Source organism: Gorilla gorilla, chromosome 1, assembly GCF_029281585.2.
Source record: "Gorilla gorilla gorilla isolate KB3781 chromosome 1, NHGRI_mGorGor1-v2.1_pri, whole genome shotgun sequence".
In the NCBI taxonomy this organism is placed as follows: Eukaryota; Metazoa; Chordata; class Mammalia; order Primates; family Hominidae; genus Gorilla; species Gorilla gorilla.
Genome location: NC_073224.2, coordinates 154,404,928 through 154,428,645, shown reverse-complemented (window position 1 = coordinate 154,428,645; position 23,718 = coordinate 154,404,928). Strand labels below are relative to the sequence as shown.

The 23,718-nt window shown below is 40.9% G+C and overlaps 1 protein-coding gene across 2 annotated transcripts in view; it reads right to left on the bottom strand.

The window, feature by feature from the left end:
- The window catches only part of DDAH1 (dimethylarginine dimethylaminohydrolase 1), a 261,883-nt gene that overhangs the window by 237,483 nt on the left and 682 nt on the right, over positions 1-23,718 (bottom strand). The window contains exons 1-2 of one of the 2 annotated variants that reach the window (XM_063702573.1): positions 22,562-23,042; positions 21,744-21,816 (exon numbers count right to left, since the gene is read on the bottom strand). The exons of the other annotated variant lie outside the window; for it this stretch is intronic. Coding sequence (XP_063558643.1) covers positions 21,744-21,803 — 60 coding nt within the window. The 5' untranslated portion in view covers positions 21,804-21,816; positions 22,562-23,042. Of the gene's footprint in view, positions 1-21,743; positions 21,817-22,561; positions 23,043-23,718 lie in introns of those variants that run through there. 2 annotated transcript variants of the gene reach the window in all.

Sequence of the window (23,718 nt, the reverse complement as noted above, 5' to 3'; positions counted from 1 at the left end):
GGAACTCATTTGTTAAATGTTAGCACCAACATGTCCTCCACTAGTTTTCAACCATTCTTTTGAGCACTAAATGGAACATTCCTCTTTTCTGAGTTCACAATAGCTTCTTTTTCCTAAGGCCCATCTTTAAGATCTCTCATAGTGATTTAGATCTATTCACGCCTGAAAGAGAGGCCAGCTCAAGACCAATGTACAGGCCCTCGTAGTTTTCCTAAAAAGGAAATTGTAAGAGTTTTTTTTTTTTTTTTTTTTTTTTTTTTTTTTTTTTTTAATCTCTAAAGCAGCTTTCTTTTACTGGGAGAAGAGATCAGTATCATGTCCTGTACTTTCCAAAGACCTCTAGTATTCTTATTCAATGAATATTTTTAAAGCCAGAATTCTGACTAAGAATGTGCTTTAAGCTAGATTTTTACAAGAATAAGATTTTGTGGTGATTTTTAAATGACTGGAAATTGCATAATTTTCAGGATTATAACTGTGTATATTTCCCTCATGTAAATATTAAGATTCCTTAGTCTCCTGGAGAAGTCTTAACTTTGTCTCTACTTTTAGAATAAAGTCAAGGATTTATTAACTGCACTGCAACTAAAATATTAAACAGAAGGGCCTTTCACACACAGATTCAGCGTTAAAAAGCCTCAAATCAAAACAAATGGAGAAATTGGCTTTAAAGCCAGAAAGAATCAATTGTTTTTGGGTCAGTTTTGGTTCGGGGAGCCTAATGAAGACTGATTGCTCAACAAGGGCTGTGATTAGTGCACTGTCAATCATTGCTAATCACTACAGTACCTCACATTGCCTGTCCTGAATCAAGACACCTTTGCCTGCACAGGCATTTCTCAGTATTCTTGACTACCAGCATACATGTTAATAAGTCTATTAACAGGCAAATGCATACTAATTAACATGTACATTATTATTTAAATATTTAAGAGGGAGTGCTAAGTCCCTTTTTAAATGTCATATTATGCTCAGTTACGACATCATTTGAAGCTAAACTAGAGAAACCAAGCAGAGCATTTTTCAGTAGTTTATCTGCCTCCTTATATCCTAAGTTCTTTGAGGGCAGGATCTGGGTATGATTCATCTTTAAATGCTTCTTGGTGCCTGGCATAGTGCCTTGCACACTGGAGTGGCACAGTAAATAGTTTTGGAATGAACAAAAAGAATGAAACCTCCTTGCATAGGAGACAGTGGATTTGGCTTGAACATATAGACTGGTTCTCTGACAACCACAGGATTTAAGGAACATTTTACAGCATTGTATAGTTGGCAAGCACTTCCATACATTTATTGTCTGTCAGCCAAGTGTCAATAAGTTTAGTTCACTATTGAGTAAATTGACTTTAGGAAGGTTATGGGATTCATCCCAGATTTTTTAATTCCCTACTGTATGGAATTACTATATTGTGTGCATACAAGAACACAAACACATACACACAATCATCTGCCAAAAATTCCTTCAAGAGGCCTGTGCTTTTAACAGTTCCTCATCTACTCACTTCATTATTGTCAAAGCTATATTTGCAGGGGAGGGATTGAACAGCATATCTAAGATATAAATTTCTTCACTTGCAGCCAGATATGCCCACACCCATGCCTACAGAATATTCAGAGTGGCTGATCGACCCAACTTCTCATGAATGCACAAAAACTCAGTGCTTGGCTGTGCAAACACTCACAATTAATCATCAGGTATAGTTTAGGAAGATGACAAAAAGTCAATTTGAACTGGTAAAACCTAAAGGTCTGGTCCAGAAAAAAGCTGAAATTAAGGATTCTTGATCCAAAATGTTTAGGTCTTCCTTGCAATAGTAGCAATATGGCAGTAAGGTAAGATTCTCCATGCTTCTTATTTTGACATGTTTTTAAGCATTATATAAATACACTTTCTATCAAAATAATTTAAAGACAGTCAGCACCCAGGACAGGAAAATGTGCTAACCATCCTCCCTACCCTACATTTCCGCAACACAGGTATGAGTGGCGGGTAGAACAGAAGGCATGAACAGGCTGGGGAGTGCGGCCACCGCCGCCACCACCGCCGCCGCCTCCTTCTCCTCCTCCTCCTCCTCCTTCTCCTCCTACTCCTCACCCTCCTTCTCCTTTCCCCTTCCTCCTTCTCCTCCTTCTCCTGGGAACCAAAGCCAAAAAATGTTCCTCATTACTGCTGGTTCTTTGATCTCTTACTCTCTATTTTTAGAACACTCCTGTCCAACATCCTCTGCCCCATTGCCATGACCTTTCATGACATGCTTCTCTTCTCCTGGTGGTTATTTTGGGATCATATTCCTTTCCCAAAGTATTACTACAGCTAGGATTAATGTATGAGGTAGATCACCACAAGTCCTTGCTTGAAAATGTACCCAAAGCACATGTTCCTACATGCGGGTGAGAAAGCGGCTGTACGAAGGACACGTCATCTGTATTTTTAGTCATCAAAGCATTCTAGAAGGACTGCTTAATGAGGTAGATACCACACTGTCACAAGACAACATTATCTAGATGCAGAATTTGGGCACGTGGAATTAGATAATGTGTCCAGCACAGCTAAAGGGGTGCGTGTGTGTGTTGTTTAAGGGGTAGAAAAAAAGGAGACATAATCATAAAGGAGATATAGGATTTATTACTTTCAAGTTTCTTTCAGAGTTTACATCTCCCTAAATCTACAAACCACGTATAACAAGAATCAATGCTTTCAATGAGGGAAAGTCAGAGAGATCAAACATGCTTTGACTGTTCAGTATCCCTTAGAAAAGTATTTCTATACAGAATTTTTTAAAGTAGAATAAAAGTGGCTGGGCATAGTGGCTCACGCCTATAATCCAAGCACTTTGGGAGGCTGAGGCGGGCTGATTACCTGAGGTCAGGAGTTCTAGAACAGGCTGGCCAACATGGTGAAATCCCGTCTCTACTGAAAACACAAAAATTAGCCAGGCGTAGTGGTGGGCACCCGTAATACCAGCTAATCAGGAGGCTGAGACAGGAGAATCACTTGAACCCAGGAGGCAGAGGCTGCAGTGAGCTGAGATCATACCACTGTACTCCAGCCTGGGTGACAGAGAGAGACTCTGTCTCAAAAGAAATAAAAAAGAAAAGAAAAGAATAAAAGCTTCCTCACCAGAAATAAGAGCAACGTCTAGATTCAGGGGAATATCTCTCTTCAGTGAAGACAGGAACTGTCTTTTGCATTTACCACTATATCTCCCGTGTTAAGTACAGTGTTAAATAGCTACACAGATGAGATAATTTGATATAACAGTAACAGCTAATCTTTATTGAGCACTTAGTGTATGGCTGTGTGACTTGCACTATTCTGTGAGTTCTGCATCAATTAAATAATCGAATGCTTACAACAATGTTATAAGATATGTGCTTGTGCCATCCTCATTTGAGAGATGAGAATACTGAAGTGTAGAAAGGCCAGATACCTTGTTCAAAGTTGGACAGCTCTTAAGTGAGAGAGCCAAAATTCAACAACAGACACTTTTGGATTCAAAACCTACACTTGGAAAGTAAAGAAATTAGCTTTTTTTCACTGTAACATGCATGAAACATTTAAAGAGAAGAACTGAACTTGGTGTAATGGGCTAAATTGTGTCTCCCCGGCCCCAAATTCATATATTAGAGTCCTAACCCCCAGTATCTCAGAATGTGATTGTATTTGGAGACAGGGTCTTTAAAGAGGTAATTAGGTTAAGTGAGATCATTCAGGGGGCCCTATTCCAATATGACTGGCATTCTTACAGGATGAGTAAATTTGGACACAGACATGAATAGTGGAAAGAGTATCTGAAGACACAAACAGAAGGTGGTCATCTGCAAGCCAAGAAGAGAGGCCTCAGAAGAAACCAACTCTGCTGGTACCTTGATCTCAGACTTCTAGCCTCCAGAATCATGAGAAAACTAGTTTATGTTGTTTAAGCCACCCAATCTGTGAGACTCTGTTATGGCGGCCCTAGCAAATGAATACATTCAGTGTTAAGATGTAAAACAGGAGCCAAAGAAAATGCACTTGGTCCAAACCAGTAAAAAAAAACGTCAATCTGGTTGGGTGCAGTGGCTCATGCCTGTAATCCCAGCACTTTAAGAGGCCAAGGCAGGTGGGTCACTTGAGTTCAGGAGTTCAAGACTGGCCAACATGATGAAACCTCGTCTCTACTTAAAATACAAAAATTAGCTGGGCCTGATGGCGGGCACCTGTAGTCCCAGCTACTTGGGAGGCTGAGACAGGAGAACCGGGTGAACCCAGGAGGCAGAGGTTGCAGTGAGCCAAGATCGCACGACTGCACTCCAGCCTGGGCGACGGAGCAAGACTCTGTCACAAAACAAACAAACAAAAACCAAAGTCAATTTAAGACATATAGTTGTTTCTGTTCCATGGATATAAATTGACCAGTTACACAACTTTTGCAAGTTCCATTAGGTGGGATGCCTATCAGGACATTCTTTTTGATGGCCCAGACAACTCCATTGTCATAAAATGAATACGGAAACAAAAAAGTGACTCCAGTTCTAGTTTGTGATGGGTCTCTATGTTTTTTGATTTTATTGCCCTCAGGTATTTTCATGTTCTGAGTAAAGCCTCTTTCTTTTCTATATACTCACTTATCAGGTGCCTCATGTTTTTAAAATAAAAGTTTGAAAAGTAATAATGCTAAAAGTAGTATATAAGTTATACTAAAATAAAATAAGAATATGAAAATCATTCATAATCTCATCATCTGGAGATAAATGCTATTACCAAAGAATACATATTATCTTTATGTAAAAATGGGATCTTGATGTACATAGAATTTTTTGCTCTGCTTTTGTTTAATTAACATTGGTTTGAGAGCCTTTTCTCAAGTCATTAAATAGTCTTCAAAAATCATGCTTCTTAATGGCTGCATAATTCCTCCCAAAGGACATACTATAATTTATTAAATTCAATACTAACAAGGTTATTATGAAGCAGGCACTTTTCTAAACTGGTAGTGGAAGTATAAACTGGAAAGCAGTTTGACATTATATATCATTATTAAAAGAATTCATACCCCTGACTCAGTAATGAAAGGTATAAGAAAGGTATTAATGTGCAAGCCATCACTTTCTCAGTGAAGTCATCTCTGACCATTGCATTTGAAATTGCACACCTGACTTTTCACTTTGACTAGTAGAGAGCCCTCAGTGTCATCCTAGGTCATTCAGTAGAGACACCAGCAGAGTCACATCTTAGTAGTAGGACTGAACTATCTCTTGAGTGAAAGTTATTCTAGACCTGCCCTAGAAATATATTAAAATAGGCCTCGAATGGGTCAAACTGATCTACATGTAATTTATTCCCCAAGACAAAGCTCAATACTATTTAAAGAATGACAACAAATCCCCAACTGAACAACATAATAGCCATAATACTCAGCTTTCAGTTAAAAATTACTGGACATACCAAGAAGCAAGAAAATGTGATCCAAAAGAGGAAAAAAATCGATCAATAGAAGCAAACTTAGAAATGATGGAGATAATGAAATTAGAAGGTAATACCATTAAAACAACTATTATAGCTATGTACTAGTATTTAAAGTAAAACATAATGTGATGAGAAGTGAAAATCTTTTTTTAAAGAATCAAATAGAACTTCTAGGGATGAAGAGTATAACATCTAAAATAAAGATTTCACTGGATGAGTGTAGAAGCAGATATGACTCTGCAGAAGAAAAGACCAGTGAACATGAGGGCATAGCAAATTAGAATATACCCAAAATGAAGCACACAGAAAAAGACTGAAAAAAAAAAAATGAACAGAGCTTTTCGTCTTGTGGAATAATAGCAAGCAGTCTAACACATGCAAACTTGTCCACATGGAGAGAAGTAGGAGGACAGAACGAGTATAAATTATGGTGAGAAAATTTCCCAATTTGATAAAAAGAATAAACCCACAGATCCAGGAATCGAATTAAATCCCATGCAGGATAAAAATGAATGACACCAAGACAAATCATTGAAAACCAGTGATAAGGAGAAAATACCAAAAGCAGCCAGAGAAAAAAAGACTAATTACCTACGAGTAATCAAGATGAAATAAACAGCAGACTTTTTGTCAGAAACATGTAAGCAAAAATACAATGGAACAACATCTTTAACATGCTAAAAGAGGCAGGGGAAGGGAAAGCCTGTCAATCTACAATTCCGAACCCAGAAAAAATATTCTGCCTAAATGAAGGCAAAATAAAAACTGTTTTAGAAAAATAAAAGCAAACAACTTATTGTTGGCAGACCTGAACTATAAGAAATGTTTAAAGAAGTTCCTCTAGTAAAAGAAAAATCATATGAGAGAAATTTGGATCTATACAAAGGAATAATGAATGTCAGAAATGATAAACGTGAGAAAATATGAAATACTTTCTTTAAAAGATAATTGAAGCAAAAATATTTACAATGAAGTATGGAGTTTGTAACATATATAGAAGTACGATGTATGATGCAATAGCACAAAGACTCTTGGGGGAAAATGAAAATATATTATTGTAAGGTTCTTACATTATATATGAAGTAGTCTAATACTATTTGAAGAGAGAACAGTAAGTTTAACAATGCATATTGCAAACCCCAGAGCAATCAATTAAAAAAATCAGTAGCATTAGAATGATTTTTACATTGGAAGTATATAGAAAATAATAAAAAGAATAAGGCTTAAATCCTTTGGAGAAACTAAGTATCAATTCTGACTGAACTGATTATTGCTTATAAGAAACTGGCAACCTATTTTGAAAAAGTCTATGTTATCTAATGAGAATCTTTAATGTGTCTCTAATTAATATTAATATATAAACATTAAGGTTTTTTTCCTATTGATTCTACATTTTTCGATGGAAAGTAAACAAATTAATGAGCATCTTTAACACAAAATTAACTGAAATTTTTAAAAATGTATGTTCTTTGTGTAATAAAATCTATATTATGTTATTCTACATCATTAAATATTTGTTTACTTTTCCTCATACGATTTTAACAAAAAGATAATGTCATTCCATTTCAGGGAGTGTATCCTAGTGGTTTACATATAGACTTTAGTATCTGACTATCTGGGTTCCAACCTTAGCTTGACTATTTACCAGACATATGACTGTGAGCATGTTACTTAATACCTTTGTATTGTAGTTTCCTGTAATGTAGGGAAAATAGTGCCTACCTCAAAGAGTTATTAGGAGGATCAAATGAATTAATATATTGAAAGCATTTAAAAACATACCAGGAAAATAGCAAGTACTATAAGAGTGTTAACTATAATTTATAAAAATTACTATACTATGGCTAGAGAACTGAGATCCAAAGAGATAAAAAATACAGATGTTGTAAAAAGAAAAAACTACTTAAGAACTATTAGGTTGGTGCAAAAGTAATTGCACCAACCTAACAGAAGAGCTACTTTAGTTCCACCCTATCACTAACTAGCTGTGTGGCCACAGACATGATGCTAAATGTCTCTGGGCCTCATTTACTCATGTGTTCTCTTCTCCCTCATATCCTACTGTGATCTCTTACATAATATTAAGAATCTAGTGTATTATATTGTGTTAAGTACCAAGATAGTCTCTCAAGGTTCTTACTGGGGAGAAAGTCACATTTAAAATTAAAGTCATGTTTAAAATTAAAATTAAAGTCACAATTAAAATGGTACAACATGTTAGGTGTAATGATGGAGACCAGAGAACTGCCTGCCACTACAGAAAGCCAGTGAATCCATGGGCATTACTAAACTCTTGTCATCCAAAGGAAGGTCAACTTAGGACGTATACTTCTATGGCTACTGTTCTAATTTTGACCGTGCTTCTGCCATTGATGATACTAGCTCATGGAACTAAACTTTACTGGATGTTGGATTAGTAGGTGAAGGATTCCTTTTGCAGCTTCTTTCTAAGAAGAATTTGCAAATGGCATCAAGGGTCACCCTGTTTGACAGAGTTGCTTCTAATCCCTCCAAATAATGAAGCCAGAATTGACTACACATTTTTATTCTTAGGTAAGAAGCTACTTTTAAGATAGCATATAGCAGCTAATTACTACAATTTTAAGTTTGAACCCCTTCTAATCCCTAATAATCCAAGGTAGAACAAAAGGCCAAAAAATATACAATGGCTTTATTTAAAAAAAAAACAGAAAATACGAGAAATTTTAATGCAACAATCTCACTGTATTAACAAATCATATTTAAGAAAAGATAGATATGAAGTTGATTTAGAAATTATTATGACTATCATAAATACTTGAGGATATTTAAAGATAAACTAATAATGCAGGGCATTTTTAATAGTTTACCACAAAGACCAGTCATGTTTGTTCCCTTTAAAATATGATTTAATCAAAAAGAAGAATAAAAGTTTCTGTTACGGGTTGAGTTGTGTCCCCCAAAAAGATAGGTTGAAATCCTAAGGCCTAGTACCTGGGAATGTGGCCTTGTTTGGAAATAGGCTGTTTACAGATGTAACAAAGTTAAGATGAGGTCATACTGAATTGGGATGGACCTAATCCAATGACCGGTGCCCTTCCATAAAAAGAGGAAATTTGATCACAGAGACACAGGCACATGGAAGAGAAGGCCATGGAAAGATGGAAGCAGATATTGGAGCGACGCATACACAAACAAAGGAACACTGAGAACTGCTGGAAGCCACCAGAAGCTAGAAGAAATAATTATTTTCTATAACCATTGAAGGTAGCATGGCCCTGCTAACACCTTGATTTCAGACTCTCAGCCTCCAGAACTGTGAAAGAATAAATTTCTGTTGTTTTAAGCCACCCAGTTTACAGTACTTTGGTACGGCAGCCCTCAGGGATTAATACAGTTTCTCCAGCAAAATTCCAATGGCAGGACCTCTACTTTCAAGCCAAAATGGAGGAACAATGATTTTCCTGCCTGAAACAAATAATAAAACTGGACAAATTATATAAAACAACATTTTTCATGCACAGGACATCAAACTGCACAGCATAGTGATTGCTTAGAGTGGGGAAATAAGACAAGACCTACAATTATCCCAGCTTACTGCTTGAAAAGAAGATCTAAGCTGTAGCACAGGCAGGGGGAACCCAGGCAGTCTAGCAGTCTCCCTGGGTTGATGAGAGCTAGTTTTTTGGTGAAGCAAGTATGCCTAGAGATAATGGGCAGAGTGCTGGACAGGAAAGAGCTACACAAAGAGAGCTCCAGAGATCTGAAAAGGGCACCCCTTATGTCTTCAAGTAAGTTCTGTTCAGTACATTCAGATGAAGAAATTATCCCAGGCTGGGGAAAGAACTGCCTAAAAGGAGCAGAAGAAACAGTTCTTGCGACATACAAAGAGCCGGGAATATTTTGTGTTCTCAGCAGCCAGAGTGGAAAACTTCACAAATTATGGGGCAGCAAGTGGGATATTCAGAAAGGTTTTGCCTCAGTCCTGGGGACAAATCAGCCCTAAATTAAATGCCACTTTGGTCTCTACAAAACTTAAAAGTAAGACTTGAAAGCATTAAACAGTTTCCAAGTAACTGTGTTCCAGAACAAAATTCAAGAATATTTTAAGGAATATAATATCTAGCACCCGACAAGGTAGAATTCACAATGTATGACATCCACTCAAAACTTACTAGCATGCAAATAAGCAGAAAAATATGATCTAAAATTAGGAGAAAAATTAATCAATGTAAACAGACTCAGAAATGACACACATGATAGAATTAGTAGATAAAGAGATTAAGAGTTATTATTTTAACTATATTCCATATATTGAAAAAGGTCAAGGAAAGATTAAGCATGCTAAGTAGCAACATGGAAAATGTTTTAAAAGACCCAAGTCAAGCTTCTAGAGTTAAAACTACAATGTCTAGAGCTGGGCGTGATGGCTCACGCCTGTAATCCCAGCACTTTGGGAGGCCAAGTTGGGCAGATCAAAAGGTCAGGAGATCGAAACCATCCTGGTCAACATGGTGAAACCCCGTCTCTACTAAAATACCAAAAATTAGCTGGGCATGGTGGTATGCACCTGTGGTCCCAGCTACTCGGGAGGCTGAGGCAGGGGAACCGCTTGAACCTGGGAGGCGGAAGTTGCAGTGAGCTGAGATTGCACCATTGAGCTCCAGCCTGGCAACAGAGCAAGACTCCATCTCAAAAAACAAAACAAAACAAAACAAAACTACAATGTCTGAGATAAAAAAATATATATAATAAATGTGATTAACAGCAGATTATATACCTCCCATAAAAGATTAATGAACTTGAGATATAGCATTAGAAATTTTCCATAGTGAAAACAGGGAAAAAGACTAAAAGTAAAAAACAAAGAGAGTTCCAGTGAGTTGCTGAAAACTTTGAATGACCTAATACATATGTAATTGGAGTCTTTGAAGTGCAGAGAGGGGCAGTGGTGAGGCCAAAACACATTTGAAAAAATAATAGCTGAAATTTTTGTTTAAATTTCGTGAAAAATTTAAACTCACAGATCCAAGAACACCAAGTGCAAGAAACATGAAGAAAACTACACCCAAGGCACATCACAAATTGCTTAAAAATGGTAATAAAGCCAGGTGCAGTGGTTCATGCCTGTAATCCTAGCACTTTGGGAGGCCCAAGAAGGCAGATCACTTGACGTTAGGAGTTCGAAACCAGCCTGGTCAACATGGTGAAACCCCATCTCTACTAAAAATACAAACAAATGAGCCAGGCATGGTGGCGGGTGCCTGTAATCCCAGCTACTCAGGACGCTGAGGCATGAGAATCACCCAGGAGGCAGAGGTTGCAGTGAGCCGAGATTGTGCCACTGCACTCCACCCTGGGTAACAGAGCAAGACTATGTCGAAAAAAAAAAAAAAAAAAAGGGGAAATTCTTAAAAGCAGCCAAAGAAAAGATACATTGTGGCCAGGCGCAGTGGCTCACGCCTGTAATTCCAGCACTTTGGGAGGCCAAGGCAGGCGGATCACGAGGTCAGTAGTTTGAGACCAGCCTGGCCAACATGGTGAAACCCCATTTCTACTGAAAATACAAAAAAAAAAGATTAGTTGAGTGTGGTGGCACACACTTATAGTCCCAGCTACTCAGGAGGCTGAGACAGGAGAATCACTTGTACCCAGGAGGCAGAGTTCGCAGTGAGCCGAGATTGTGCCACTGTACTCCAGCCTAGGCAATGGAACGAGACTCCGTTAAAAAAAAAAATGCATAAAGAAGAACAAATTTTTGAATGTCAGCTGATTTCTCATCAGAAACAACATAAGCCAGAAGCAGCAGGGCTATAATGCAATGAAAGAAAATACTGCCAACCTAGAAGTCCAATATCCAGTAAAAATATCTTCCAAAAATTAAGGTGAATATACAAATGAGTACATAAAACAACTGGTTAAAACCTTATTAAGGTCTGTAGTCTAGTTATTAGTATTGCTCTCATGTCAATTTCCTGGTTTGATATTGTACTAGTGATAAGATGCCACTCTTGGAGGAAGCTCGGTGAAGGGCTCATTAGATTGACTCTATGAACTATTTTTGCGACTTCCTATGAGCCTATATTATTTCAAAATAAAAAGTTGAAAAAAAGAAAATAAAAAAAAGTTTTTCAGATATTCAAAAGCTAAAAGAATCCATTGCCAGCACACCTGCTCAAGAAACATTAAAAGAAGTGCTTCAGGCAGAAGCAAAAATAATACCTAAACAAAGGAATAAGGAGCACCAGAAATGGTAAATATAAAAGACTTTTGTCTCATTTTGTATATCTTTCTAAAATTGGATGTTTAAGGCCAAAATATTGGCTGGGTGAGGTGGCTCATGCCTGTAATCCCAGCACTTTGGGAGGCCAAGGTGGGTGGATCACCTGAGGTCAAGAGTTCGAGACCAGGCTGGCCAACATGGCAAAACCCTGTGACTACTAAAAATACAAAAATTAGCTGGGTGTGGTGGCACGCGCCTGTTATCCCAGCTACTCGGGAGGCTGAGACAGGAGAATCACTTGAACCCAGTAGGCGGAGGTTGCAGTGAGCCAAGATCACACCATTGCACTCCAGCCTGGGCAACAAGAGCAAAACTCTGTCTCAAAAAAAAAAAAAAACCAAAAAACAAAAAACCAACAACAAAGAGTTATAGTTCATCAGCCAATAAAAAAGGAAATACAACAGAATAAAACAATTCAATCCCCAAAAGGAAGAAAAGGTAGACAGTATTAAAAAGTAGAGAATGGGCCATGTGAGGTGGCACATGCCTGTAATCCTAGCACTTTGGGAGGTCAAGATGGGTGGATTGCTCCAGCCCAGGAGTTCAGCCTGGGCAATATAGTGAGAGCTCATTTCTACAAAAAATTATCTGGGTGTGGTGGTGCACACCTGTAGTCCCAGCTACTCAGGAGACTGATGTGGGAGGATGGCTTGAGCCTGGGAGGTGACAGTTGCAGTGAGCCAAGATCGCACCACTGCACTCCAGCCTGGGTGACAGAGCGAGACCCCATCTCAAAAAAAAAAGAAAGAAAAATAAAGTAGTAGAGAATGTCACATTGAATAAGAAGGCAAAACCCAAACTATAAGAAACCTAATTTAAATATAAAGACACAAGTAGGTTAAAAGCAAAAGGATTTTTCAAATAGCATATAAATACTAATCAAAAGAAAACTAGAATAGGGATTAGATTTCAGAACAAAGAATATTACTAGGGATAAAGAAATTGTATTAGATTAGTTATGGTTCTCCAAAAGAAACAGAACCAGAAAAATGTATGTATGTATATATGTGTGTGTGTGTGTACATGTGTGTATGTGTGTGTATGTGTAGAAGTAGAGAGAGATTTATTATAAGGAATTGGCTTATGTGAGTATGGAGGCTGACAAGCCCCAGGATCTGTAGTTGGCATGCTGGAGACCTAGGAGAGCTGATGGTGTAGTTCCAGCCTGAAGGCCAGCAGGCTTGAAACCTACGAAGAATCAATGTGTCAGATTGAGACTGAAGGCAGAAGAAACCTCACATCTCAGCTCAAAGGTAATCAGGCAGGAAGAATTACCTCATACAGAAGAGTCAGTCTTATTGTTCTATTCAGGCCTTCAGCTGATTGGATGAGGCCCACCCACATCAGAGAGCACCATCTGCTTTACTCAGTCTACTGATTCAAATGTTAACCTCATCCAAAAACACCCACACAGACACACTCAGAATGTTCAACCAAACATCTGGGACCCTGTAGCCCTGTCAAATTTAACACATAAAATTAACCATCAATGATATGGTGTGGCTCTGTGTCCCCACCCAAATCTCATCTTGTAGCTTCCATAATTCCCAAGTGTTGTGGGAGGGACCTGGTAAGAGATGATTGAATCATGGGGGTGGGTATTTCCCGTGCTATTCTCGTGATAGTGATGGGTCTCACAAGATCCAATGGTTTTAAAAATGAGAGTTTCTCTGCACAAGCTCTCTTTTTGCTTGGTGCCATCCATGTAAGATGTGACTTGCTCCTTTTTGCCTTCCACTGTGATTGTGAGGCCTCTTTAGCCATGTGGGACTGTAAGTCCAATAAACTTCTTTCTTTTTTAAATTGCCCAGTCTCAGGTATGTCTTTATCAGCAGCGTGAAAAGAGACTAATTATGAAATGAAAGAGTCATTTCATAATCACAGATGAGTCAATTTATCCAGAGGATATAGCAATTCTAAATGTTTATCCATCTAACAACAGAAGTTCAAAATACATCAAGCAAAACCTAACAGAACTAAAAAGAAAAATAGACATATTCATAATTGTAGTTGGAAATTTCAATATTCCTCTCTCAATTATCCAAAGAATAGGTAGACAAAAAAATCAACACTATCAAACAATTTTGCCTAACTGACATGTATGGATCACTCCACCCACAATAGCAGACTAGACATTCTTTCAAGATGGACTATATTCTGGGTCATAAAACCAGTCTCAAGAAGTATAAAAGAATTCAAGTTAAATACAGTTTATTTTCTGACCACAATAAAATGAAGCTAGAAATAAATAACAGAATCATACCTGGAAAATATCCAAATATCCTAAATAACACACTTCTAAATAACCTGAGTCAAAAAAAAATCAAAAAGGAAATTAGAAAGTCTTTTAAACAGATTAAAAATAAAAACATGTCAAAATATGTGGGATGCAGCTGAAGCAGGAGTAGAGGGAAATTTATAGCATTAAGTGCTTATAATAGAGAGAAAGTCTTTTCAACCAGTGACCTCAGCTTCCATATTAAGAAACTAGACAAATAAGAGAAAATTAAACCCAAAGCAAACAAAGGAAAGGAAATAAAGACAGATGGCATATCATGAACAACAGTGGAATGAAATAAAACAATATCCCAAAATGCCACTAAATGTAATGGAATCCTGGAGCACTGTCATTTTACCCAATATGCTCTCCCTTCTTATCCACTGTGCCCACTGCCTAGGGAAAGGCTTCAAATAATCAGGCTCACCTTTAACACTATACAACAGAAACCTCGCATCATTTCAAGTAAGGCCTAGAATATAATTCACACATTCACTAGCTATCATTAGAACACCAGAAGACACACGTTTACCCAAAAGGCTACGCACATTAGGAACCCTAGATTGCTTACCAAAGGGAAGTGCAAAGACATTTAAAATAAAAATATGCAATTCCTTATGAATGAGAGTTCATAATTAAAGGATCCTTATTAAAGGATCTTCAAGTCTTTGCTGATACTATGTCCAAAGCATAATAAATTATATCCAAGCAGAGAAAAACACAGCTTGCTCTTCCAAGCTTTATGGAGGAAGCTCTGGAAGTCTCAAGAGCAGCATCATCCAGTGTGACAAGAAGACTTCACCCCAGTGTGGGGCAGTGTTCAGGCAGAGCTCCTAAAGCAGCTCATGTATACCGTATCTTTATGAAGTCACTCATTATATACACACTATTTATGCAAGCTCTCCTCTAGACTGTGTCGTCCTCAAAGTCAGGGACCACATCTGTCATCTTTGTATCCCCAGACCCTAGTGTGGTACAATCATTTCACAAATGTGCTTTAAAAGGCCTGTGTGAACTCCCCAAGAATCTACTGAGTTGTAAATAACACGTGATGCGATTGCCTGAAGACTGAACAGTAAACAAAACAAGACTTCAGATCCACATTGAAACCAAAGAACAGAGGCTTATGTCTCCTTTCTGAGCTCAATTAGATTTTTAAAACATTCTTTTTAAAGTCGATTTGTTTTGTTTCCAGTCTACAGTAAGAGTTTGAGTGGGTCCAGGTTTTATCTGAAGCAGTCTGCCCATTCTTTTCCCATGATGTTCTGGAGGAAAGCAGACTGCTGATGACTCACAACTCAGCACACTTGTTAGTTCCTATGTACTGACACCAAATTGTGTTCCAAAAGAGAAGCCTTTACAAAGGATCAAAACCTGGCCCTAGGATGTGGTTCATGTTCTAAGCTTTCCAACATGGTGCTAAATTAACTGCATTTGGTTCCAGGTGGGTTAATGACTAATAGCTGGAGAGGTGATTTCAGGCAGAAATTGTCTCAATTCTCACTTTCTGTCACTTCAGAAGTTTTCCCTGAGTTTGTTTCCAACCCCATCTTCGTCCTCCACCTCCTTCTCTGGCCCCAGCTTTCAGGGTTGCAGCTCTTGGAAAAAGCATTTGCAGGATGGCCCAGCTATGCACGCTGGCCCTTTCTAGTTGCTTCTCCTGAAATGGGACTCAAGGACTTCTCCTCTATTCAAAATAGCAGAGCAATGAAAGTGCAGGAAGCCCAGAGGAAAGAAAGGTGGAGGGAGTCTGGATCAGTGGTGATAACAAGAAATGAATCCACGAGAATGTCCTAATTCACGGTTGCTCTTCAGCTTCTCTTGTTTCCACAACCTAGTCTTGCTAAGTCAGTTCTTCCTTATCACTTGCTATACCCCATGCTCACAGTGACTGCTGACTTTCCCTATTCACCACAGAATGTGACCCTCCCCTCCCAAAGGCTCTCCATGAGCTTCAGATTTAAACCAAGCTGACGCTGATCACAAACGTTTGTAGGGCACATCTCAGTTTCTGGAGAGCTGAAACAAGACTTCATTCAATCCTCCCAATAATTCTTGAGATATTATTATTTCTGTTTTACCACCGACGAGACTGAGGCCCCGTGAGATTAGGTGGTTAACCTGAGTCGCACCATAGCAAGTGTACCCTCTGACCCCTGCATTCTTTCTTGCTACCACGTGGCCTCAAAGCCTCTACAAAGAGTTCAGCCTTTCTTCTCCTGATGCCTGATATTTTCTATTTTTGTTTCTGAGCCTTCTCTCCCTTGCTTATTCCATACCTTTGATCCTTAACCTCCCCTCTCCAGCACACACACTGTTACACACACACATACACACACACATCTCAGTGCACTTATCTAACACCTTCTTCATATAGTCATCTAACTTCTTTCTCAAAGCAGTCTTCCAGGTTACAGCAGAGTACTCTAGTGCAGCCTCAGACTGCCCGTGGCAACTCCCATCCATTTTTCAAACACAAAATAAGAAAATCATACTTCGTTATTTTTAATTATACTGCACCATTTCCTCTGGAATCTGTCATCTGTCTCTGGAAAACAGAGATTCCATATGTCTAAATCATTCTACCCAGTGCCTAGCAAAGAAGCAAAGATAAGTGCAGGCTATCACCATGCCTTTTCTCTGATCAAACTGATGGTGACAGGAATGTTCACGTGATGGCAATGATCCCATTCACTTTAATCTGTACCTCCTTTTAAAAGCTAGAGTCATCAGTGGCTCAAAGACTTCAAATCAGTGCACCTGAAAGTGCTAAGGAAAGTGTAAAGGGCTGGCTCTATAAAGGCGAAGTGGTGGTAACAATAAAAAAAAAAAAGAGAAAAATGGCAAACACTCATACAGGGAGTGAAAACTCAAGGAATTAGGACTGTGTAGCAGAAATGTAGAAAGAGGACGGAACTTGGAGTCAGACAGGCCTGGATTAGAATCCTTGTTTGGTCACATTCTAACTGTCTGATCCTGGACAAGTTGCTTAACTTCTCTGAGCCTTCATTCCCTAAGCTTAGAAAGATGTCAAAAAGCTCATCTCAGAGGGCTCTCCTGAACATGAACCTGTAAGGCGTTTGGCCCATGGCGGTGCCCTGTAAATGTCACTTCCCTTCTCTTTCCCCTTCTGAAAGAAGGATCCATAATGATAAGAATTTTCAATGGCACCCAAACGGTTGGTCCCATCTGTAATCAATGCATTTTAAGAGGCTCACCTGAAAGTTCTCACTTTTAGATGTTTTCTAATCTCTCAGGAACGTGCACATTCCTTGCAGTCCCCAGCTTCAAAGGGAGTGTGTATGTTAGGGAATAACTGTGCCCAATCCCTCTCATCCATAAAAATATACACACTAACAAGACCACACATCTTTAAAGGGTGAGACTCAGAGTTGGACATCCCTTGTCTGTACTCCCAAAGCTGCACGGCTTCTAGAGCTTTAATCCACAGTATTGTATTATCTGTTTAAGCATCTGCATCTCCCCTAGGCAGCTAGAACCATGAAGCAAAGTCCATATATTATTCCTCTTTGCATTGCTGCCTAGCATGCAGCATGCCATACATGTCATGTTTATTAGAATGAACTGAATCATCTATCTTCTGGGTCTGCAATGCTTTAGCATATAGTCTACACTTTCTAATTCTCCCAAAGACATTTTCCAGAGCCTTGGAAATTTTAAGCATACAATACATATTGCCTTTGTCCTTTTAGAATGAACTGTTTATAAGCTTTTTTTTTTTTTTTGTCTTTTGAAAGCCAAAACCTAACTACAAAAGAAGGGGTAAATGATTTCAGAGAAGCACCTGGCACTATGTTTTTTCTTTATTGCCATAACCTTGGGCAACCCCCACCCCACCCAACATTCAATGCTCAGGGACACCTTGCGTAAGGCACATGCAGGGTGTGCTTGGCAGGGGCCTGGAGGGCTCCGTGCTTAGTAACTCTGTTGTGAGGATAACCACAGGCTGTGGGAGGTAGCAGCTCTGCCTGCCTCAGGTAGCAAAATTGATGGTGATGACTAAGTTACAGTAGACGGATCTCTCAATCTCTGAGAAGTTCCACCTCTGTTCTGACACATCTCTTTCTTTTTTCCTCCCAGAGGAAATAGAAACAAGCTCAGGCAAGGGCCCTAAGGAGAGAACCCTTTTTCATTGTTTAACTTGTTTATTACCAGACTCTCATTAAGACACTGTGGGCCACAATTACTGAAAACACAAGCTAAAGACACATTTAGAACAATATTTAAGTGACAGACTCACAGTCAGTTGTTGAGGGGAAGTCAAGAAGTTGCAGGCAACTTCCTGAACTTTAAGGCAGATTTCATGAAGGACAAATACCATGCTCTCCCTGAAAGGAATGGTCTTTGAAACAGGTATTCTGCTCTACCTTAACAACCCTGCCCCCTTGCACCAATTACTGACATCTAGCAAAGCTTCAATTTTCTCATCTTTTTAATGGAAATAAAATATTCATCCTACAGAGTTGTTTATAAAGATCAGATGAGATTGTGTATACTAACCATTTAGCCAATGGGAGGCAAAGCCCAGGCCCCATAGATGCTTCCAACTATTCCTATGTCTCCCAAGTGCTAAGGCCAAGTGTCAGCTGGCACTAACGCTCAGGCATGGCATTTTTTACCTCTCTGATTCCTGGGGCACTTGAGTGTACCACTCCTGAGCTGGTGCAATCCTATCATCTCATAGATGAGGAAACCAAAGTAAAACCTCACATGGCTCACCACTGCCTGTAGGCAAAGTCCCAGTGCCATGAGAGGTAAGCCCATTTGAGTGGTTTTTTAGATAGTCACTGGTGTCTCATGCAGCCAGAATACCTGGCTGGATGGATCCTTTTAATCATATCATCTATATACCATATACCAAAGAATTTTATTGATTTTATAACTAGAGTTCTAAAGAATAGAAAGTATTCTCTAGAGAATAAGACTAGCTCATTCTATGTTAATTGCAGTGAAAGTAAAGATAATGGTGGTGCTTGGCAGTAGGAATAATTGTAATTAAGCACTTACTATGTGCCAGGCATCAGGCTGAGCAGTAAATATGTCTTATGTCTTCTTTCACATAGTAAGTCCAACTGCTTGAATACTCCCTTACACTCAATCCCCAAGACTTGCAAAAATTTGTCACAAATAAATCACTTCAATCTCTCTGTAGAATCTGTGTGCTCATCTACTGTGCCCAGAGCAAATCCTTTCTAAATTCTGGATGTGCTACGTGTGATGTTAGTTGTCGGTTAAGAGACAGGTATCTCCAGAAATAAAACACGAAAGGCAGAGGTTAATTGCTGATTCTCTCAATCTGGAGCCAAGCCATTTGATAATGACTTACAATTATTATATTTCATATTGCTCAATCATCTCTAGAAGACGGATTGCAGGGTGTGGTGGGAGAGGTGCCTTCCAGTCCTTTCCAATAAAATGTTTCTGTGTTATCACAAAACAAGAAGTTCTGTAAGGTAAGGGAGTTAGGAATGCTGGCTTCCTGTGGATAGATGCCAAGTGGAGAAAATAAACAGATAAGAGTTCCCACGGGATACGGATGCCCTAAAAAAGTGTTTCCTATCATATTGCCAAGGCGATGCCAGCTGCTTACAACATCAATTCAGGGGGACAGGAAGGAGGGAGACAGAGTAGTGGCTGGAGAGTGGATGAAGTAGAAAATTTGTAAAAAGCCAATTCCAATTTTGTTAATAGGTTATAAATTCCTACAACCAAGAGGTAAGTAGCAGCCCTGATTCTTAAACAAAATAAAGTCTAGTCAACTTGACAATTAAATGGAGCCCAGGGTGCTGTTCCCTACAATTTCACAGGTGGCTGGGAGTTACAGAATGCTGGAGCAAGACAGATTCTTAGAGATATTCAGTCCAGAGATCACAACTGGCACCCACAGACATTGTCTTCTTGGGTTTTCCAAGGATTAGTCTAGATGGCATTTTAACATTGTAATTAATTGCCAACATTTTAAAATTTTGAAGACTTCACATAAAAATTCAGATCTCTAGTATCTCTTTTTAAAATGAGAAAATATGCAAACAGTGAACCTACATTTTCACCTAGTAACCATTCAGCCTCTCATAGATGGTCCCAGTGTCCCCATGGTTCCCAAGGCCGAGGCCAAATATCAGCCAGCACTAATCCTGAGTCATGGCATGGTGTTACCTGGCTGAATCCTGCAGGCACTTGAGTGTGTGTCCTCTGAGCTAGGAGAACCCTGTTATCTTATAGACAAGGAAACCTAGGCAAAAACTCACATGGCTCACTCTGCAAAGTTCCAACGCCATGACAGCAAGGCCATTCGCAGATGGTCCCAACTGACATCTCTTGCCAGTTTTCAGATGGAATCCTATGGTCCAGTGCATCAGACTGATTGTTATGCCCAGTCAAGGCCTTGTTCCCTTCCTCTCAAATGTCCTGCCCTGCTATCAAACTCCTGTTCATCCTTTCAGCCCCAGATTAGTTGTTCCCCCTAACTCCTCTCAGGCAGTGAAGTATCGACACAGCATTTATGTACCCACTTCTGCAATACGCCTTACAGTCCTGCGGGGGACGTTCAATATTAAAATCCTCTTTCTCATGTCACCAGTACCTAGCACTATGCCATGACACATCACAAGCTCTGAATAAATCTGGGATTCAGGGAAGGGTAAATACATTGTCCTCAAATATATGGGTAATTAGTCCAGGAGCTATGGCTCATGCCTGTAATCCCAGCACTTTGGGAGGCCGAGGCAGGTGGATCACTTGAGGCCAGAAATTCGAGACCAGCCTGGCCAACATGGTGAAAAACCATCTCTCTCTCTCTCTCTATATATGTAATTAATTATAACATAGTTGGGGAGAAAACGGGTTAAAAACAGACGGGGAGCCTGGTGCAGTGGCTCACACCTGCAATCTCAGCACTTGGGGAGGCCGAGATGGGCAGATCGCTTGAGCCCAGGAGTTTAAAACCAGCCTGAGCAACATGGGGAGACCCCAGCTCTACAAAAATTAGCTGGGTGTGGTGGCATGAGCCTGTAGTCCCAGCTACTCAGGAGGCTAAGATGGGTGGATGGCTTGAGCCCAGGAGGTCAAGGCTATGGTGAGCCTAGATCATGCCACTACACTGTAGCCTGGGTGACAGAACCAGACCATGTTACAAAAAACAAAAAACAAAACAAAAAAAAAAACCAACAACAAAAACAGACTGGGCCCACCGTGAACACCCAGACTGATGAACCATCAAGTAAGTGATGCTGAAACCTTCATCTCGATGACAAATTCAATTCCTACCAGGCCAAGCCTTATTCCAGAAGTAGGGATTGCCTGAACAATGTGGCTTATGAGGTGTCAAAAGAACCCCAGAGGTCCTAAATATCTTCCCCACCTGCCTGCCAAGGTGCTTAAAGACCACTCTATAAATGTATCTGCATTAAGACCTTTTCTGTTAAAATACAACACTCCTTTTCTCCCTCCTTCCTAAGAGCCAGTACATTAGGCAATTCTCAGGGGTTAGCACAGCTTCAGGTAATTTATCAACTATTTTTTATATCTGATGCATTTCACCTAGACTATTTGGGTAAGCTGTGATAGAGTTAAATAAAGGTAAATTTCCAGGAGAAGAGGATGGGCCTTGAATGTCTGAGGTAAGAGATGGAGAGTAGGCAGTATAGCACAGTAGTTAAGTGTGAGACCTTATGATCTGGGCCCAAATCCAGTTTCGCTGCTGGCTAGGTGAGTGACCTTGGCTAGTCACTTACCTTCCATGCCTCCATTTCTTCATTTAGATAGAAAATGGTGTTACTCAGGAAGGGGAACATCACACACTGGGGCCTGTTGTGGGGTCAGGGAGAGGGGAGGGATAGCATTAGGAGATATACCTAATGTTAAATGATGAGTTAATGGGTGCAGCACACTAACATGGCACATGTATACATATGTAACAAACCTGCACGTTGTGCACATGTACCCTAAAACTTAAAGTATAATAAAAAAATAAATAAAATTAAAAAAAAGAAAAAAAAAAGAAAATGGTGTTACCAAGATGACCTGCTTCAATGGGGCATCTGAGAATTAAACAAATCAATATATAGAAGGCATTTAAAGTGATGCCCAACCTATGTGAACCCTATATAATGTGTTAATTTCTGACATTATTAGAGGGGATGACATGAGATTTGGCCCTGCAACGAGCTGCTCTGGCTTTACTACTTGCTGCCTCCTTTCCCAATTTACTGAGAAGCAGGCAAGGTCCCGAGAGGATGAGCAGCGTCCCCAAGGCCACAGGCTACTGATGGCAGAGCCAGGACTTCCTATCCAGGGCTCCCCACACGCGGAACTTCTCGAGGAGGAAGAGGGGAAGGGGTCGTGGGAGGCCAGGAGAAACCGAGAGCCAGCTTTACCATGTGTCCCTTCTGGGGATAATGGAATCCAGGCCCTTCGGGTCTTTTCCCCAGAGTTGGCTCCACGTCCCGCTCTCGGGTGCGCTTGGTGACCACGCAAACGCCATCCTCCGAACATCCCCCCCGCCCACACACACACATACACACACAGCCCCACACCCTTGCGCCGGACGCACCCTTTACGTCTGGCACAGCACGGCAACTCGCTGCCCCGCTGGGAGGACTAGTCAACGGGGGGCGGACGGGAAAAGTGACACAACTGGGCCGCGGCGCCCTCCGCGCCAGCCTCCCACGCAGCGCAGGGCGGACTTCGGCCCTCAGAGGGGTGAGGACTGGGGCCGAACTGCCCGGGTCTACGCTGCCGCCCGCAACGCTCCGGGGTCCCGCGCGGAGGGAGGCCTGGGCGCGGGCGGCCGCGGCGCACTTTTCAGGAACGCGGCGGCCGCAAGGCTGCCAGGCCCGGTCGCAGGACAGCCGCCGCCGCCGCCACCGCCACCGCCCCCGCCACCGCCCCCCGAAGCTAGATGACGGAGTCTTGAAAGACTTTCACCAAATATGGGCCGGGGCTGGAAACGTCCTGCGCCGCGCGCCGCCGGAAACCTCGAGTCTTGGCAACCGCGGTGACTGTGGGCGCGCGGGCGGGGTGGCCGGCAGGGGGCGGCGGTAGCAGCCGGGCAGGCGCGTCCGGATGCCTCGCGTCCCGCACCCTCCGGCGGTGCGGACCCTCTCCGCTCCCTCCGCAGGGGTCCCGGAGCCGACCGCCCTCTCCGCGCGTCGGCCACCCAGCTCCTGCCACAGCCACCAGGATCCTGGCTTCCTGGGGCTCTCCTGGCTGTCAAGCCAAGGGGATGGGGGCGGGGAAATGGTAGAGGAGAGAAATGGGATGGTACGGGGGCGCCACCTTAAAGCCGGTCTTTTGCAGACACCATTAAGTTCTGTTCATTAAGGTGGCTTTGAAGAGTGGAGTTGTGAGATTGGGTGTGCAGGCGAGGATCTATGAAGACACACACACACACACCCCTACTACAGGCACTCCAGTCGTCCAGGGCAGTGGTTCTCAGGGTGTGATCTCCGGACCAGCAGCATCACCATCACCTAGGGACTTGTTAGAAATGTAACTAATCAGAAACTCTGGGGTGGGAACCCAGAGAACCATTCATTAACTAGCCCTCCAGGCGACTCGGATGCACGCTAGTCTGAGAGCCTTCCTAGGGCTAGGAAACTGGAGTCGCCAGATTTACCGTTATTATTCTCGGTTGCCGCCAGACAGTGAGCCCTTCATTAGGTAACCTAAAATTCCCTGGCAGCAGCGGTTGAGAGACGTCCCCATCTC